Below are 21,324 nucleotides of genomic sequence, written 5' to 3' on the forward strand. Positions count from 1 at the left end.
CTGGGGACTTTGGACCCAGAGAGGGAAAGGGACTGTGGGCCGAAAACTGGGGGGAGGAGGGGGAAGTGTAGGGGACCGGTTTCTGGGATATACCCTTTGAGTGGCTGAGGATGCATGGAGGGGATTGGAACCATGGCAATGAGATGATATACGATGGAATGAATGTAAAACTAAAGTTCCCCCATGTAAACTATTTTGTAATTCACAATAAAACATTAAAAAAAAACAAACAAACCTATAAACACAATTCTATTACGACATAGATGGGTGCAATCATGAGTCAAAGTCAGAGATGACTCAACAGTCAGTTAGGTCTGTGTGTTCTACTAAATACAGTGAAACCTCTGAGAGCCACCAGAACTTATTACCAGGATTGCTTTTCTTTTTTTCATGGTATTTCCCAATTTTCACTGTTGCCTCTGGACAAAGTGAGGAATACACTGAAACAGAGCATGAAAACATTTTCTAGGTTGATGGATATATCTTGTATTTTATTTTGGGTAAAAGCTAAATAACAGTAATTTTTTTAAAACTACTGCCATTAAGTTTATTCTCACTCATTGTGACCCGATACAGCATTTTTGAGACTATACATCTTTATTAAAACAAAACACCTAATCATACTCTATCAGAGCTGTTGGTGGATTTGAAATGCCCAAACTGCAGGCTGCACACGAGTGCTTATCCTACAGCACCACCTGAGCTCCTTAGTAGTTACATGGGTATACACAGTATTCTGAAGCCACCATCAGAACAATTAAGCATTTTATTGGTGGAAATCATTATCTAAATTAAAAAAACAAAAAACACAGAGAGCATATGTGCCTATATATATAAAAAATAACTATATAAACTAAATCATGTTTTGTCAAAACCATTAACTCTTAAGGGAAAAAAAAAAATTAACCCACAAATGTAACAAGTGACATTTAGATGATAAAACTACAGCTGACAGATTAGGATAGAAAGATGAGCATATTCTTAAGAAAATCAATTGGCTTATCCTTTCAAATGGCTCACTTAACTGGTCTAAATTTCCACTTTTTTTTGAAGTGTTGCAACAACTCACTCTCAGTTGTATTACAACATCATTTACCATTACTCATTATGTGCAATACCATCTTATTACCTACAAAAGTCACATGCAAGATAAAAAATACTCTACTGAATCCTAGTTTCCACTGCCATTCCCATTTACCTGTTCTAACAATCCTGCAAAAATGGTTCTGATTTACAAAACAAAAAACAGGAGGGTAAGTACTACAGAAGAAGAAACCATAACTTTATAAAAATAGAAATTATAATTTAAGAGAATGGTGAAGCAAAAGATGGTGGAATAGGAAGACACAGTACATGGACTCTGTACAACAAAGATGTTGTTGTTGTTTAGTGTTGTCGAGTCAGCTAAGACTCACAGTAACCTTGTATAGGATTTCCGAGGGGAAGTTAATGGGTTTCAACCACCAGCCTTGTGGATTAAACTGACCCTGTAGTGTAGAGCATTATCCCACAGTGCCACACAACAAAAATACAAGACACCATATAAAACAAATATAGATGAAATTTCTGGCACCCTGAACCTCAGATAAAAGGTTAGAAAGATGGATGGAGTGTTTTCTGAGAGATGAGGCCAAGCAGTAACAGCAAAAAAGGGAGATTAATTGGCCCAACATGTCTATACCACCTTGCAAGCAACTCTGGCAGCAGATGGGTGACCTGGTAGAACAGATTCCCACTGGTGCCAGGTAAGGTGAGATCACCAAGATCCACTGGTGACTAGAGGTACGGTCAACTCCCTCCTCATTCATTCCAAGCCCAGACCCTGCTGTCCAGGAGTTAAAAGCCATGTAGTTGGGAGACACATGAGTGCATTTCAGGGACCAACTGCATGGCTCTGGTGCCTGGGTTGAGGTGGGCTCAGTTCCATAACTACAAACCCTGTAGACCCACCACACCAGCATTTGATCAATCACCCCATCCCCAGCTTCCTGTAGTTCTAACGAACAATGAAACCAGCTCCCATCAAAGAACCCCATGAACTACTTCAGGATTAAATGCTCTAAACGTAACTAACACGGAGGTTAACAGGAACTTAGTGTATAACCAGAAACCCTGTTATCATATTCTTTCCATAAGCAAGTCATTAGCTTCCTGAATTGCAATAGTCCACCATATAGTCCTACCCTCCAGAACCAACAACTGCACTATTTTGTTTTTACAAACTCACAATGTCTTGGAGACAATGGATAATGCTAGCTCTGCAAACAAAATGTAATGAAACAGAAAAAGAACTCAAATGAATGTTATTTTGGTCATTAACTTTAAAGGATTAACAGAAAGATTGAGCAATTCATGAAAACGCTAAAAGAACAAATATACAAAATAAACACAAATTTTGAAACAATGGAAAACATGCCATTAGAAATTCAGAAGCTTAATACTAAGATCTCAGAAATGGACAATACACTGAAAGGACAAAGGAGAAAATTCAAAGTAAGGGATGCCAAAATAAAATTACTGAGCTTGAACATAAACCTCTCAATGTTAGTATGCTAGAATAATAATCAGAAAAAAGAACGCAAAAATCTGAAGAAAGCCTAAGAGTTGTGTGACATACAATGAAGAGGAACAATTTATGGGTGAGTGGAATTCCAGAAGGAATTTATAATAAAAAACTGACAAAGACTTGTTGGTAGAAAACTTACCTAACATCATCAAAGACGAGAAGATAAGCAAACAAGAAACTGAAAGAATCCCAAACAGTACAGATCCCAAAAGAATATCAAGACATCACAAATAAACAAGAAACAGCATGGCTAATTGGTTGGATGTGCAATAAGAAACTCCATCAGAAACAGGCACAGGGGATGATCCCAGAACTCTGAACCACACTTATGAAGGAATATTTAGAAAGTTGGAAGGCTTACAGCCAGTGGAATTTGTAGCAGAAGCAAGAAATCCAATGCTTTCTAACACAAGTCACTCAGGTGCTCCCTGAGCGACCATCTTAGGCGAGACTGAACCAGGGTAGGATCAGAGCAGCCAAGGACCTGTCAGAACCACGGAGATAAAGGTGTGGACATTCTATTTCTCAAATCTGTTTATTGGCCTCTTATTGTCTGTGCATCTCCATTCAGGTGACTAGAGGGGGTGCCTGAGTGAGTGGACATCCCACCCAGACCCCCAGAGGGTTTTATTTATACATGCGCATAGATCTTCTTAAAATTTAAAGTGACAGTTTCCACTTAAAACAAAATGGCAGTGCAAAACACCCTAAATTGTTGAGCACTAAGAAAAAGGCCTGAATTGGGGTTGTGGAGCAGGATAGGCAGACTAAAATGGAAACAGGCTGAAAATTAAATCCTGACTTACAACATAAGGACTAATAGTGGCATCTTGAAATTTTTGAGGAAGAAGAATGAAAAGGGAAGCCCATCCCCTGATCACATCTACCTGGAGGCAATCAGAAGACATAAAAAGTACCAAAACACACACCCACCTAAATTTTAAGGCCACAGCTAACCACCAAATATGCCTTAAAAAACAGGAACAGATGACCATTATCAGCACATGTCCAGAAACAAAATAAGGTGACTGAGGCAAATGAACTGGAGGCAGACCTATACTCCAGACTGGAAGGAGGCCAGGCTTTGGAAATGCCTGAGAAGGAATTCAAAAAGATCATTATAAAATTTCCCTAACATCCTGAAAGCAAAAAAATAAGCAAAAGATAAGCATTTAAGAAGCTCAATGAACCCCAAGAAGGACAGACCCTAAAAGCAAAACACCAGGACATATAATAATAACCAAGCTCTCCAAAATCAAAGCTAAGGACAGAATCCTGAAAGCAGCTAGGTAGAGAATTATACCATATAAAGGTAAGAAAATCAGACTAAGCTTAGATTTCTAACAGAAACTATGCAGGCAAGAAGGCAATGGGGAAACAGTTCTAAAACCCAGAAAGAAAAAAATTGGCCACCAAGAATCCTCTACCAACAAAGCTGTCAATCATATACGAGGGTGTAATCAGAACATTCCAGGAAAAACAGGAGCTAAGGGAATTTGACAAAGCCAACTCTGTAATGAAAAACATCCTAAAGCGAGTTCTGTGAACAGTAAACCAACAAAAACAGACAACAACCAGAGACTGACATACGTGGCAGCATCACTCGGAAGTCAATCAACAAATGGAAGAGGTGACAACAGAATAAAACTATAAGAACAAATTCAGAGGATCTGGGAAGTCAGTCCATGATCAAAACAATTACAATGAGAAAGAAAGTAAACACAGAGGAACAGAGAGCTAGATGATGGGAAGGTCAGATAAATTACAGGGTAAAAAAGACTATCTTAAATGGAGGGAAAAGTTAAAGGAATATAAGGTAACCACAACAGTGGGGTTGGGGTGGAGGTTTGTGGGGAGGTTTAGGGGAGCAACGGTGGAGCACATGGTAAAGGTAGACACCTCATAGTTCAGGTGTTGGGGAGGGCAATACAAGAAGGGAAAGGAAATGGAAGAACAAGGTAGATAGGGGAACACTGAGACAGGTTTATATGATCTAAGTGGGACATACCAAAACAGTGATGCCTGCTTATCTTTGGAACAATAGGGCTCTGTGATATACAGATCTAAGAATAATTTGAAGAAGGAAATAATACTAAGATGCCTGACTGTCTTATGATTATTGGTTTTCCTTGCTTACTACTGTAAAATAGACACTTGAGTGGGACAGAAAAGATAGTCAGGAAACATGATTACAGAAAACTTGTAAGTCCGTTTTCAGCCTATAACTGATTGGAATACCTAAACGGAGTTCTAGAACTTGCCCAGTGAAATATGCCTCTTGTGGACCTTTGAAGAGTATAGGACCTTAGGTGGAATCACGAGTCCCATCCAGAACCTTATGAGGTAGGAAATTCCAACTAGAAAGGACAAGCAGACCAGCCTGGAACAGCTAGAACAACAGAAGATGCATCTTCAAAAAAAGAACATCAGGAAAAACCCAAAACAAAAACAGCAGCATGACTGGCTACTGCAAGAATAAGCAAGCTGTTCATCAGGAAGCCATCAAAGCAAACAATCAAGTTCCTTTAGGACAAACCCCACCTCTAAGACTGAAACTCAAAGGGAACACATGAGCAGGCATGTATGGTTGCTGGTGAACTGTGTAGTGCAGTAGAATGTTGGTTTTACTGGAGAGTGGAAGAGGGGTAAAGGCAAAAATGAAGAAATGGGCTGAGTTCAACCACGGTCCATAGACTCCTGTTGACGTGGAGATGAAAGAGACAGAAGAGGAAGGGCTGCTGGTTCAACGTGTGCTGAGACCTGAAGACAAGCTTGAGGCCACGAACAAGGATATAGTCATAGAAGGCTAGAGCTAAGAGTGAAGAATCCAGGTGATATGATGTGAGAGGAAAGGCACAAGAACACCCAAATTTGCAGAGACTACCCATTTGACCTAGACTCAACAGCTTGATAATCAGAACTCAACTAGAGGAAGATAAAAAAATTTAAAAACAAAAAACAATTTATGATAAAGGAAACAAGGGTAAATTGCTACAATTTGATGAACTTCTATACTCATGGAGGTGGTTATGTACCGTGTAGTCCGAACCAACGCATAGTGACCCTGTACAGAGTTTCCGATGTTGTAAATCTTTATGGGAGCAGAAAGTCTCATCTTTCTCCCGCGCAACAACTGGTATTTTAGAACTGTTGACCTTAAGGTTTGCAGCCAAATTCGAAACCACTACACTACTCAAAATACCAAGAGAGAGGGAAGGAGTCTTCACATCAATATTAATGCTATCCCCTCTGTACACAGGGTATAGAGGGACAGGCAACATAGAAACTGGCTACCTAACAAGTTGTTGTTGTTAAGTGCTGTCGAGTCGATTCCGACCCATAGCAACGCTGTATAGGGTTTCCAAGGAGCAGATGGTGAGCTTGAACCACCGACCTTAAAGTTCAAACAGCTTTAGAATCTGACGCGTTAACCTAAAGCGCCACATAAGGGGTCTATAGAGGCACAGAGTGACTGGCTTATAAGGTTTCAAGGGGGAGTTTAATTTAAGATTGTGTGGGGGCAAGAAATATGAGCCATAACACGAGTAGATATATGAACACCAATGTTCAAAGCAGGACTATTTACAATAGCAAAAAGATGGAGACAGCCAAAGTACCTATCAACTGAAGAATGGATAAACAAACTGTGATACATATACACAATGGATTATCATGCTACCTTGAAGAATAACAAGAAAGCTGCAAGCTACCACATAGCATGGATGAACCTTGAGGACATTATATTGAGTGAAATGAGTCAGTCACAAAAGAAGAAATCCTATGTAGTACCAGTACTGTAAAAGACTAAGAAAAAGAGTAAAGGGGGAGGGGGGGATTCTTTGCTGGTTGCTGCGATGTGGGGGTGGAGTGAGGGTAGGGACGGGAAGGTGGAGCACAGGACAGGCAATAGACACAGGATAGTTTGGGTGCTGGGGAGGGGGACAATACACAACAAGGGAGAGGGGAATGGAAGAACAAAGAGGATGAGAGAACAATTAGATAGGTTTGCATGGGCTAAGTGGGACAAAGGTAAATAATGATGTACGCACAACCTTGGAACAACTGGGCTCTGGAATACAGGGATAGAGACATGGTTGGAACAGGGAAAAGGAGGGAAATAATGTTAAGATGCTTGGCTGTCTTTTGAATCTTGGTTTTCCTTGCACCACATTATAAAATAGACACTGAAAGGGGAGAGAAAGGAATAGCCGGAAATATCACCATAGAAAGTTTGTAATTCTGTCTTCTGCCTTTAACTGATTGGAACACCTAAAATGGGGCTACTATGAGCCCAGTGAATGAGGCTTCCTGCGGGGCCTCTGCATTATATAAGACTATAGGTGGAAGTCTGAACAGCATCCAGAATCTTCGAAGGTGAGAAATTTCCACTTGAAAGGATGGGCAGACCAACCTGGAGTGGCTAGAAGAACAGAAGATACTGCTGAAAAGACCCACAGGAAAATTACAAAACAATATAGGCAAACTGACTGATTACTATAAGAATAAGCAAATTGCTCACATAGGAGACATCAAGGCAAGTGGTCAGGTCCCCTCAGAGTAAACCCCCTTCCAAGACTAAGACTCAATGGGAATACACGCTCTGATCGGTGACCACGCTCATCTCCGATAATGGGGAATGAGGGAAAAACAGCAATGAAGCTGCGAGCTAAGCCCTACAACATTCAATAGACTCCTGTGAACCCGGGTAGAGACCTGGTTGGCCAGCATGAGCATGGCAAGACCTGGGGACTCTTGGGCCCAGAGTCAGTGACATAGCCACAGAGGACTAGAGTGGAGAGTGAAACATCCAGCTGATAAGAAGAGAGAGCATATGCACAAGAACACCCACACTTGCAGATAATACCCACCTGACCTGGATTCAATGACTGGATGATCAAAGCTCAACTAAAAGAAGAAAGAAGAGGAAAAAAAGAGTAACCTGACACAATTTGATGAACATGACCTACACCTATTGATGCAGTAGCTCTAAAAAGGGAACAAATCTTTATAGTGACAATCATTCCCACCCCCCTCCATACACAGAGTAGACAGGGATGGGCAACTTGGACACTGGCTACCCAAAATGGGGGGCTACAAAGGCAAGAAGCTACAAGGCTTACAAGCTTTCAAGAGGGAACCTAGATTCAGAGGGCGTGAAGGAAGGTAGCATCTCCACTGAATAATATACAATCTGTCTAGGCGGAGCTGATGAAATGAAATGCGGATGGGTCTCTTGTGATACAAAAGTGAATAATTGTTATCAGGACTGAGTGTGAGGTTTGGAAATGTAAAGGCAGACGTTTTGTAGCAAGGAAGGGAGTGATTAACTTTTCAGCCTAGGAGCAGAGGTCCCTGGGACCATCAAGAGAGAAGAGTGGCGAGCGAGACCCCACCCACAGAAGCAGATATGCCTGAGATGGAGGGAGAGACGATGATGTGGTGAGATGGAGCAGTTGGGGACTTTAGACACAGAGAGGGAGAGGGGCTGTGTGCTGATGACTGGGGGGCAGGCTTGTAGTGTGTACCCTTTGGTTGGTTGATGATACATGGAGGGGATTGTAACCATAGCAATGAAACGATATATGATAGGATGAATATAAAACTAATGTTCACCCATGTAAATTTTCACATAATTCACAATAAAACATAAAAAAAAAAAGAAAAGACGGAATCTAGATCCAGAGGGCGTGGAGGAAGGTAGAATCTCCACTGAGTAGTATCCAATCTGTCTAGGTGGGGCTGATGAAAGGAAATGCAGATATGTCTTTTGTGATACAATTGTGAATAATTGTTATCAGGACTGATTGTGAGGGTTTAAATGTAAAGGTAGACATTTTGTTGCAAGGAGGTGAGTGATTAACTTTGTAGTCTAGGAGTGGAGGTCCCTGGGATCATGAAGGAAGAAGAGGTGAGAGAGGGACAATACCCAGAGAAGCAGTGATGCCTAAGATGGAAGCAGAGACAATGACATGGAGAGATGGAGCAGCTAGAGACTTTAGACCCAGAGAGGGAGAGGAGCTGTGTGCTGATGATGGGGGTGGGGAGGCAGGCTTGTAGGATATACCCTTTGGTTGGGTGATGATGCATGAAGGGGATTGTATTGTAACCATGGCAATGAAACGATATACGATAGGATGAATGTAAAACTAATGTTCTCCCATGCAAACTATCACAATAAAACATTAATGAAAAAAAAAAAAAAAAGAGTGTGTGGGGGAAGAAGGAATCTCTACTGAATAGTTGTCATCTTGTCTACATAGGTCTGGTTAAAAGAGATGGAGACAGATTCTTATGATTCAATAGTGAGTAACTGTTATCATGAGTAATTACAACTGTCACAATTGTAAAGGTAGAAGTTTTGTAACAAAGGGGGAGCAGTTAATCCTACACACTAGAAACAAAGGACCCAAGAAACCAAAAGATACCTACAAAAGTGGAAGAACGTACCATGTTCCTAGATAGGAAGACTCAACATCGTGAAAATGTAAATACCCCCCAAAGCAATTTACACATACAATGCAATCCCAATCCAGATTCCAACAACATTCTTCCAAGAGATGGAAATGATAATTACTAAATTTATATATGGAAAGGAAAGAGATCTAGGATAAGCAAAGCACTGCTTAAAGAGAACAAGATTGGAGGTCTCTCACTGCCCGATTTCAAACTTTATTACATGGCTACAGTGGTCAATATAGCCTGGTACTAGTACAATGAAAGAGTCATTTATCAATGGAACAGGATACAGAATCCAGAAATTAACCCACCCACCTACAAATGATTTTTTACAAAGTGCCTATGCATATTACATGGGGAAGAGACAGTCCCTTTAATAAACGGTGCTGGCAAAACTGGAAAGCGATATGCAAAAGACTGAAACAAGACCTTTGCCTCACACCCTAAACAAAAACGAATTCAGCATGGATTAAAGATCTAAATGTGAATCCCAAAATTATGAAGGTCATCAATGAAAAAATAGGGACAAATGTGAAGGTGCTAATTCAGGGCATATACAGACTACCACACATTTTGAAAAGTACACAGACAAAATAGATGAGTGGGACATACTAAAAATTATAAACTTATGTGCATCAAAAGACTTCACCAGAAGAGTTAAAAGGGAACCCACAGAATGGGAAAAAATTTTTTGCAATGACACATCAGATAAGGGACTTATTTCTAAAATATATAGGAAACTACAACACCTCTACAAGAAAAAGACAACCCAGTTAAAAAATGGGCGCAGGACATGAACAGACACTTCACCAAAGAGGAGATCTGGGAACGCAACAAACATATGAAGAAATGTTCATGATCACTAGCCATTAGAGAGCTGCAAATCAAAACAACAATAAGATGATATCACACAAAAGCAATAACAGCAAAGATCAAAAGGCAGAGGACAACAAATGCTGGCGAGGATGCGGAAAGACTGGGTGTCCCTCCTACATTGTTGGTGGGAATACAAAATGGCCCAACCACTCTGGAAAGCAATATAGTGCTTCCTCAGAAGGTTGGAAATAGAAATACCGTATGACCCAGCAATTCCTCTACTTGGTATCTACCCACAAGAAATACAAGTCAAAACACGAGTAGATATATGCACACCAATGATCATAGCAGCACTATTTACAATAGCAAAAAAATGGAGACAACCAAAGTGCCCATCAATTGAAGAATGGATAAATATACACACAATGGAGTACTATACTACCTTGAAGAATAAGGAAGTTGCAAGCCAGCACATAACATGGATGAACCCTGAGGATATTATGCTGAGTGAAATTAGTCAAAGAGGAGAAATACTGCATAAGACCAGTACTGTAGAAGAGTAAGAAAAGGAAACCACCCAAAAAAAAAAAAAAAGGGGGGGGGGAACCTAAAAATATTAGTGCTAATTATTGGCATGAATGGTAAGAGAGGTGGGGAGGGAAGGAAAGGGCACAGGGTAGGGAATAGACACAGGAAAGCCTGGGGGGTGAGTGGCAATACACAAGAAGGGGGAGGGGAAAAAGAACAAGGTGGACAGGAGAATGGTTGGGCAGGTTCCCATGGGAACCTAAATGAGGAGGTATGCACAACCCTGGAATAACAGGGCTTTAGGATACAGGGATTGAAGCATGGCTTGAGAGGGGAAAAGGGGAATTATGCTAGGATGCTTTTGAATCTTGGTCTCCCTTGCCTACCATTGTGCTTTCACTTGATGAAGCAGGGAACAGCCAGAAGAATCACAACAGAAAACATGTAGGCCCAGATACAACATATAACGAGAATACCTTAGGGGAAGGGGGGTGGAGACGGGAAATTGACCAGACCCAAAATGCTGGGGAGACTATGATGGCATGGACAGATGGACTGACTGGGGACATGGGACTCAGGGAGGGAGAGGAGCTATTTGCTGATGAGGCATGGAGGGGATTTTAATCACTGCAATGAAATGAAACATGATAGGATAAATATGAAAATGAAGCAGGACAGAGGCAAATAATGAGGTATACAAAACCTTGCAACAATAGGGCTCTGGGATACAGACATTGAAAAGTGGTTTGAATGGGGAAAAAAGGAGAAATAATGTTAAGTTATTTGGCTGTCTGTTGAATCTTAGTTTCCCTGGCATACCACTATAAAATAAGACACTGGAGGGGGAGAGAAAGGAATAGCCAGAAATACCACCATAGAAAGCTTGTAAGTCCATCTTTTGCCAATAACTGATTGGAATACCTAAAAGGGGGATATAACGTGCCTAGAAAAAAAAGGATCCTAGGACCATCAAGGGAAAAGAGCACAAGCAGAATGCAGGACCTTACCCAGAAGAGCAGGGACACCAGAGATGGAGGCAGAGATGGGGACATTGAGAGGGGGAGTAGCTGAGGACTCTAGATTCATGTAAGAGAGGGACTAAGAGTTGATGTCCAGGAGACAGACTTGCAGAATGTGCCCTTTGGAGGTGTAAATTATTATATATGCCTGAGTGGTTCCCCCCCACTACCAACCCCCCCCCCAAAAAAAAAAAAGAGCTATAGTATATAGAGAGAAATACTGCTAACTGATGGTACATGGAGGGGAATGTAATCATTGGGATGAAACAAGTTGTATGATTTGTTAAATGTAAAACTGATGATCTGCCCTGTAAACTTTCACTCAATCCACAATGAATACTTAAAGAAAATAGGCACTTGCAATGAGTAAGTCATTCAATTAAATTTTCCAAAATCAAAGATAAGAATCCTGAGAGTTACCTACAAAGGAGAACCAGTAAAATAAGACTAAGTTCTGATCTCTCAACAGACAACAGGCAGGCAAGAAGACAATGGATAACATATACAAAATACTTTAAGAAAAAAATTGCCAACCTAAAAATCATATACACAGAAAAGCTGTCCCCTCAAATTCAACTGCAAATTTAGGACATTTTCTGATAAACAGAAATTAAATAATGACTAGACTAACTTTACAAGAAATGGTAAAGGGTGTTCATTGGACTGACAGCAAAGTGAAATTAATAAAAATGACAACACCATTCAGAACTCAAGCCAGGCATAAAAGGATTTAAAGTGAAGCAAATATAAAAAGAATGAAAATAGGAAACCAGAGATATCAACATACAATGAAGCCAACTAAAAAGCAAAAAGAGGGACATGTAAATACAGAACTTCCAAATGGCAAGGAGTCAAATAGATTTCAAGATAAAACAGACAGATATAAGGAGGGAAAAATGTTAAGAAAGTACAGGACAACCTCTTGGTATGGTGCTATAGGATTAGCACTGGAATTCACATCAGAAGGTCAGCAATTGAAATCCATGGGGAAGGGACATGGAGACAAGGAGTGGCTAAGGACTCTAGATTCATGGGAAGAGAGGGACTAAGAGCTGGTCACCAAGAGGCAGATTTGCAGCAGAATGTGCTCTTTGGAGGTGTAAATTAAGTGGCTTTAAAAAAAAAAAAGAAGAAGAAGAAGAACTAAAGTGAATAGTGAGAAATACTGTTAGTGATGTTACATGGAGGGGACTATAATCATTGTAATGAACCAAGGTGTATGATTTGTTGAATGTAAAACTGATGATCTGCCCTGTAAATTTTCACTCAGTTCACAATAAAAACCTCTTTAAAAATTAAAAAAAAAAAAAAGAGGGAAGTTGAAGGTACTGAAAGGAATGCAATGTTAACGTGAAAGAGGTAAATACTGTTAACTGTTGGAACATGGAGGGGATTGCAACCATGTAATGATAAGCAGAGTATAAGACTGACAGGATGTAAAACTTATGATCTACTCTGTAAACCTTCACTCATTTCACAAGAAAAAGTTGGAGCAAAGAAAACTTGCTATCTTGACCACTTTTTAAAAAAGTTTACATAATTAAGTGACATGAATTACATCCACAATGTTGTGCAAATACCAACCCTAATTTCAAAACCTTTTATCACCCTAAACTGTTAGCAAGGCTGGCATTTGAACCCACTAGCAACTATGCAGGAGAGAGATGAACCTGCTTGCTTCTGTAAAGATTGGCTCTCTATTCAGCCAAGCCACAGATAGGTATAAGAGAGAACAACAGCACTAGTAAGGTATTCATACCACAGAATGGTCAACCATTCAAGATGAAAGGCAGCATTTACCAAAGAACAAAATTCAAAAGAGTTGGGAAAGGAATTAAGAATAGAAACAGGAAACACAGGGAGGAAGTGGGGTAAGTGTTGCTACATGGAGGGAACTGCAATCACTGAGATGAAAGGTGTGTGATTTGCTGAATGGATCTACCATCACTCAATTCACAATACTAAGTTTAATAAAAAAAGAGAGAAGGAATGGTGAACCAGAGATGAAAACTCTCCCTGAAGACTGGACAAACTGCAATACAAGTTTGTCATTAAGTGCCATCCAGTCAGTTCCGAATCATAGCAAACCTGTATAGGGTTTCCAAGGAACAGCTGGTGAGCTTGAACCACTGACCTTGCAGTTCAAATTGACTTGCAGTCCAGTACATTAACCCACAGCCCCATAGCAGGTAGGAAATGAGTCTAAGAATAATTTAGAACCCAATGCCATTAAATGACTTTCAAAAGAAAAGCAGAATTATGAGACATAATACTAAATTCAGGAGCCCTGATGGCACTGTAGGTTAATCTACCTGTCACTCCACGGGAGAAACATTAGGCTTTCTGTTCCCATAAAGATCTCCTCTAAGAAACCATATACATACATGAGTCAGAATCCATTCAATGGCAAGGGGTTTGTAACAGTTAAAAAAAAAAAAAAAATTTTTTTTTAAGTTAACATTTATTCAGGACCAGGGCAATAGTATAAAGCCAGTCTTCCGTGCTTCAAAGGAAATGAAAAGTCTTCTCTCATTCATAATACACCCCAACCTTCCAGGTTCTTAACTGTACATCCCTGGGGTGCTTCAGTGCCATCAATGGAAGTGTCACAGAAAGGATACATCAAAAGGTGGCAGCCACTGAGCTAGAATGAACTTGGGCAGTGGCTCCAGGCATCATTTGCCATCACTCTCTCCTTGCAGCTCTGGTCCCAGGCTCAAACAGACTCTGAGGGTAAGTGAAGTACACAGGCTTGGATAAGTCTCGTCCACCTTACTCATTTCAAAGTCCCTTCAATGGGGCAAAGGAAAGAGATCTTGGAAGAGATGAGAACACAAAGGTGGGACCTTCCTCAGAAATAAAGACTTGGGAAGCTTAGAATTAAACTACAGGTGAAAGCCAGTCTCCAACCAGATGTGCAGGGGTTGTGTAAGCCCTGGGTCAGCAGCTGGCATGACTGTGAAGTGCAACAAAAAACAACATTCCAAAGATACCCCATTCAACAGCTGGTCAAGGGGTTTGGAGTATCCCATTGCTCTTTGCTATTTAATAAAGGTACAAACATACATCTAAAGTTTTTCTACAATAACAGCTGCTTCTGTTTTATAAAAATGTTAATATGTCAGTGTCTTCTTTCACGTTTTTTATTCAGCAACCAGTGTTGCTAGTTAGGAGCCTTCACTCTCCTCCATTTACTAGAAAACCCATCTTGGTAAAGAGACTGAGGGATGCAAGGACACCGGGTCTCATTAACTCCAGTTCTGGTCCCTGAGGTAGTTGTCAATCTTTCCATTTGTTCTGACAGTTATCTGATGTGTGTGTCCGTCCTCCAGAAGACGGACAGATGGGGTTCTTACACCCAGCCTCAGCCCCCAACACTGTGCTCTTTTGGGTTGTATGATGGTTCAGAATTGAGATCCCATGAAGCATTTTCTGGACATTTCTCATCGTTTACATGTGGTTTGGTGGTTACAGAAAGCTGGTTTTCAGGTTGCTGGTTCTATTAGTTTTAAAGATTTCAAGACCCTCTGATACCACTGGTGTCCAACTATCAGCGTCTTTTGAAAGTTCAAATCCATTCTCTTCTAGATTCCTCTCTGCACAGTTCTGACAGGTGTTACTCTGCAGTGTGGTATTGTCCACACAGTCAGTGTCAGGCCTCCAATGCCTACAGATCTGAGTGCTGAGGTCCTGCATGTAACCGGGGAAGTTGTCAAAGCAATCCCCATAGGACACCATCTAGCCATTGGGACAAGCGTCAGCGTGGCATTGACTGCAGGAATCCTAGGGCTACACTCCTGAGAGGCTACATTGAGGTGGTGATCGAAGCTGCCAGGTAGCTGGAGGTGCTGTATCCCAGGGACAATGCCAAGTTCCGGAGGAAGGTGACCAAGGAACAGGACCTGCTGCTGGTTGCCCACGACCTCATTCAAAAGACGTCACCTGGGCCATCAAGCCCAACTTCTTCCAGGACTGCCTGATGGAGATCTTCGACAACCTGGCGCAACACACCATTGTGCACCTGATGGAGTGTGGCACCATGGTGCTGACCACCAAGTATGACAACATGCTTGAGCTTGTGAGCAAGTGCAGAACAAGACCATGCAGTCGCTGGACCTCTAGAACAAAGACAAAGGTCCTGCAGTAGGCACATGGATATATAAAGCAAAGCATGTGTACCACAGCTTGTACACAGATACCTGTGAGAGGGTGCTGGACCCATCCAGGTATAAAGATGTGACTCAAGACCCTGAAGGCATGGAAGCTCTGCAGAACTTGTACCGCCACCAGGTAATTGCTATTAGTGGGCTGTGGAGATACCCTCCATGACCAGATATTCCAGGTGTTCTTCCTGTACTCGATGCCCAATAAGGTGGAGCTGGAGCATTCCATGGTGGTCCTCAAGGAGAATGAGGTACATTTCTTCAAGTACCAGGTGGACATGTAATGCTACTTTTGAGGTACAAATTAAAATTTGTGATTTACGAGCCTTAATATGGGATTTCCAAAGAGCAAGCTCACCAGTCGCTTCTTGGAAACCTTATACAAGGTTGTTATGGGTCAGAACCGACTTGATGGAACTTAACAACAATAATATAACACTGGAGTCCTGGTGTGGTGCACTAGGCTAATCACTGGGCTGTTGACCATAGGTTGGTAGTTTCAACCCACCAGCCACTCCTCAAAAACCCTGAGTCACCATGAGTCAGAACTGACTCAAAAGCACAGAATAACAACAATTTAAGATCATATGTCAGAAGTTTGCTATAGCTAAAAATAGAAATAAAAAATCTCAAATTATTTAAGATTTAATTACAATCTGTATTTTTTTCTTTAAGGAAAAATTTTTTACAGTAATTTAAAAAATGTGAATCTGTACACTGTATAAAATGAATGGCTAACTTTTACCCTGACTTACTTTTCACACATAATGGGAGCAGGGTATTTTTTAAGGAATCAATACCCATACATTATATTTCTAGTTACTCTAACAATGCTTTCTTGGTTACTAAAGAGCAAGCTTGCAAAGTTGAAACTTAGTTCAAATATTTCTGCCTTGGTTATAGCTAAGCTGGATCTTTCCTGAGATATTAAAAAATTATTGGCTGCAAGACATTGAAGAAAAGTCAGGCAATAAATAAACAAATGGCTTTGAGCGCAAAAAGGAATGAAAATAATTGCAAAGTTTGCTTCATTTTAAGAAACTATATGAAACTAATTCACACAAATGCCAATCTAAGTTGAAAATTATCTTTTTAATATATAGGGTCACGCATACCATGTGTAGCAACATTCTGGAATTTTTACGTGGATCTATATATCACAGTAGAGTTTCTTAAATCCCATACTTTCTGGGTGAGTGTTTAGTACTATTTTAGAATTGACTAGATAAACATACCTTTTTGGAAAGGGCCAGATCCCCCTTCTTGGGCATAAATCCAGGATCTAAATCATTGGATTCCAGAAGTTTCTTAGTTGGCTTTCTCTGACGCTTACTTTCATAGTTTCCTGAAACACATGTATGTTTCTTTAGATGACAGAACTTACACAAATTGTAATTTCATACAATGGCAATGTTCATGACCTTTACTCATCATCTTGTGGGGATCATCTTCTGGGGGATGGACAGGATGGGAGTTTAGTTATACTAAGATATTAGTTAAAATATAATAATCAAAACAAGCATATAGTTCTCAATGCAGATACAATCTTTAATGTACTTAAGATAGCATTTACTTACACTTAATCATGAAAGAAATAAAGATGAAATCAAAAAGGGCATAAATCGCCTTTTTAACAGTTTGTGATAAAGAAAAATCACAATGAAGGAACAAATGAGGTGAAATAAAGCCAGGATTCCAAGCACAAAAGGACAGAGATTAAAATTTCTTATCTGTCCCTGAATAAATAAAATGCACTTGTATACTTTGTAGGATGGTGGTGCAATGGTTAACCATTTGGCTGATAGCCAAAAGGTAGGCAGTTCAAATCAACCAGAGTTCTGTGGGAGAAAGACCTGGCAATCTGCTCCCATTAAGATTATAGCCCACAAATCCTATGAAGCAGTTCTTCTCTGTAATGTGGGAGTTACTGAGTCACAATCAATTGAAGTTCACTAATATCAACATAGATTGCTGTAAGAAATTAAGTAAGAGTCTCAGGCCAGGGTGTGGCACACAGTAGTTACTGAAATAATCACTATATTTCTATGTTTCTAGAAATCTTTTTGATTTTTGTCTTGATTGACTAAACTCAATTGTGATGCTGCTTAAAACGAGGAACACTATAAGCTACTGTTGGGAATGTGAAAAAAAAAATTAAATTCCTAATTTAAAGGGATATAGAAAAGTTAGGATTCTTCACATTCCTTGTCTGAGACTACAGCATTAGATATTCAAAAGTTGAATTAGAGACAATAATGCTTAGAGCGTAACTGTCCCCCTCTTCACATATGATGTAAATCATGATAAAGTGAGAATCAACTGCTAATCAATTTTGAGGGACAATTAACACTTATTAGCTCCTATGTGTCACTTAGGGTCAGAGAAAAAGAGGAAGACCCCCCAAAAAAAAGAGGTGGACTGGCAAAGTGGCAGCAGCAATGGGATCAAATGTAGCAAGGACTGTGAAGTTGGCACAGGACCAGTCAGTGTTTTGTTCTGTTGTGCACACCGTTTCTATGAGTCAGTACCAACTCAAAGGCACCTAACAACTATGTGTCAGGTAAATTACACTACACATTATTACATTATGACCCAAATTGTATAGATTAGAAAAAGTTGAAATTAAGTAATTCTGGATTGGTGAAGCTGGTACATGAAACACAGATTTCATGTGTTTATTTAAAAAACCTTCTTCTCCTAGGTGTTGATTCACACAGCAGCTGATAAATAAACAAGAGAAACTTGAACAATAATCAAAATCAAAATGAAGAGGAACAATGGAACAAGGGCAGTGGTTTTAAAAATTGTGTTTTTGATTGTCTACAACAGATTCATAGTAATTATATCTAATCAATTAGCACTTTAGAGATTTCCCATGGAAAAAAAGGATATGTTCAATCCTCACTTATTGACCTGATCACATACCAAAGACCAGGACATTATGAGAAAATTGGTGACATATAAAAATGGAAGATGATCACAACAGATTATGAAATGGAGAATGACTACACTCTTACATGACTGCCAAGTTACATTATTACATATCTACAAAACCACTAAGATTCATAGTCCAGTCAAATTGACATATACATAACTTTAACCATCATAGCCAGCATCATCACCAGCATTAGTCTCACCTCACAGCATTCATTACTGGCATAATATGTAAAATAGTCAGACAGGAGGATTTCATTTCTGATATGAATGTGAAATGTCTTAATAACAAGACAGTCGATTAAAAAAAGGGGTAGGAAAAAAAAAGGGGGGGTTAGGTATAGTTTTTATACAGAAACATAAGGTACATTATTGGTTTTCTAGCAAAATATACTGAAGTCTCCTGCTTCCTCTGATCACAAACATCTATGTATACCTGGAGACCTTACCTGATGGTTTGGCTAGCAAATCCTCAGGCTCGAGAGCAAGACGAGGAGATACTTCTAGAGCCACAGGCACAGACAAAGTCAACTGTGGCAACTCGGCATGTCCACCTCCAAGTTCTGACTGAGCCAAAGGCCCTTCCAAAAACGGAGCCTCCCTTTCGAGAACTGGAGGCTCTTCTTTGGTTGAAATCAAAGAATTCTCATCCACCTGTTTGTTTTGAGCACTAGAGCGACAACGGGCTAAAAGACTCTCCTCTTCACAGCGGGAATTAACCTAAGAGCAAAAAATAAAATAGAATCCACAAGCCCAAGTTGTTGCAACATGAATGGTAATAAGAATAATGCAGCTGACTGATATATATGCAGTTGCCAGGTTATGAACAAGTTCCTAAATCTGTCTTAAAGTTGAATTTGTATCTAAGTCCAAACCAGGCCTTTGAAGCAGTTTGAAGCAGTTCAGTCATAGCTGATACAGCAAAATCAGCAACTTAAGCTATTTGAAAACAAACTTTAAAAACTTGGATGAAGGGGGAAACTACTGGTCACAGCACTGAAATCAGACACTCAGGAGAGATGTAGTGAGAGATCCCTTTGAGGAGCTTCATGTGAGAGACTGGATTATTGTCCAAGACTGTAGAGAATGATACATGCAAAGTGACTGGCTGCCATCTTGGAGAAGGACACTGTTGTTTCCAACTCTGTTGTTTAAGATATTTGGTAATTGTACTACATTGCACACTGACCCTCTTTTATAAGATTAAGTTTCTAGCAGAATAGATCTCTGAATTTTTCCCATTCTGATTACCATTCGGGTAAACCCACATTTTACAAATTTGGGTCCTTCTAACTTCACTTAATTTGCCATGATTGAACCATGAAAAATCAGTTTGAAGCACTGGTAGGAATAGGTACATATGATTCTTGTTTTTAGTACACAGAATATATTTTACATTCTAATGAAAAAAAAAAAACAAAACATAAATATTTCTAAATACAATCATAATAAAAGTAACTACATATGATAGTGTACTGAAAAGAATTTGTATGTACATGTGCAGATACATATTACTATAAAAAAGCATTAAAGAACCAGTTCTTATAAAAGAGCTTACATAAGTTAAAGATTAAAGGTTAACACTTACTCTCATTCCATTGATATCTTCCATACCGGAAAGAGCATTCATGAGGTAACCTCCCTCCTCAATAACTTTTTTCAACATTTCAGGAAAATCACTGGCAGCACTTAACATCGGTACTTGCTGCTTCACTTGGCACATTAGTATTTTGTAAATTTGCCCTCATTTTGAAACGACTGAACCAACCCCTACTTGCAATGAATTCTTCATCACAATCACCTTCGTTTGCTACACATGCAGCTTTTAAATCACTGAAAAGACTTCGGGCTTTTTTTTGCACTAAAGTAAGGCTAATAGGTATATTACGCTGATTTTCATTGTCTAACCAAATTATCAATAGCCTTTCCATTTCAATAATTAAACCACTGTGTTGCTTAGTAATAATCGTAGCTTTCATTGGGCCTGAACCTTTGACATGGTCCATTATTTTCACTTTATCCTTTAGAATTGTTCCAATCGTTGACTGACTGTAGCCTAACGCTTTTCCAATGACCGACCGCTGGCGTTTCACCTCTTTCTGACTGCTTTATTATTTCCACTTTATTTTCAATAGTGATCGTTTTCATTTTCTTTGATGCATCACCAGCACTTGAATCGGATTTATGCTTTGGAGGCATGGTTACAAGGGTAAATAAGAGGAAAATTTAAGCCAAATACAAGTTACACACTCAACACGGTGTTAATGGCAATGTGATCCAACTTGTGTTTCCCATCCTCCAGGGGAGAAATCACTGAAGCCACACAATGTTTTCAAGAGACTAACAAAGTAGTGCATGTGTTCATTACTACAAACCACTGTATTTAACTCAAATTTTTAACACAGTAAGTTTGATGGCAGTCTGTTCTTAAAGCTTGAGTTATCTATTAAACTGGATGATCTTAACCCAGGGACTGACTGTGTTCTGAATCCAAAAATAATTCATAAATCAATAATGAAAAACCAAACAAAAACAAAATAAAACGAAGGAAAGAAATAGCCTCTTTAAGTTTGCCACCAATTAAAGCAGGTAGCTGGACTGCAAACAAAAGGTCAGCTGTTCCAACCTACCAGATGCTCCTCGGAAATCCTGTACAGGGTCATTATAAGTCAAAACCAATTTAAAGCAATTATCAACAACAACAACATTAAAATTGCTAATTGTTGTTGTTGTTATGTGCCATCGAGTCGGTTCCAACCCATAGCGACCCTGTATAGGGTTTCCGAGGGTGTAAATCTTTACGGGAGTAGAAAGCCTCATCTTTCTCCCGCGGAGCAGCTGG

At 39.7% G+C, this 21,324-nt stretch overlaps 1 protein-coding gene and 1 pseudogene across 2 annotated transcripts in view; one reads left to right on the top strand and one right to left on the bottom strand.

The window, feature by feature from the left end:
- NSD1 (nuclear receptor binding SET domain protein 1) overlaps positions 1–21,324 on the bottom strand; it is a 218,246-nt gene that overhangs the window by 87,286 nt on the left and 109,636 nt on the right. For both annotated transcript variants that reach the window (XM_006873463.1, XM_006873464.1), the window contains 2 exons: positions 18,932–19,202; positions 16,784–16,893 (listed from right to left, as the gene is read on the bottom strand). In XM_006873463.1, coding sequence (XP_006873525.1) covers positions 16,784–16,893; positions 18,932–19,202 — 381 coding nt within the window. The remainder of the gene's footprint in view (positions 1–16,783; positions 16,894–18,931; positions 19,203–21,324) is intronic.
- Positions 1,672–15,832, top strand: LOC102811833 (annotated as a pseudogene).

The sequence above is a fragment of the Chrysochloris asiatica genome, unplaced genomic scaffold, assembly GCF_000296735.1.
Source record: "Chrysochloris asiatica unplaced genomic scaffold, ChrAsi1.0 scaffold00242, whole genome shotgun sequence".
In the NCBI taxonomy this organism is placed as follows: Eukaryota; Metazoa; Chordata; class Mammalia; order Afrosoricida; family Chrysochloridae; genus Chrysochloris; species Chrysochloris asiatica.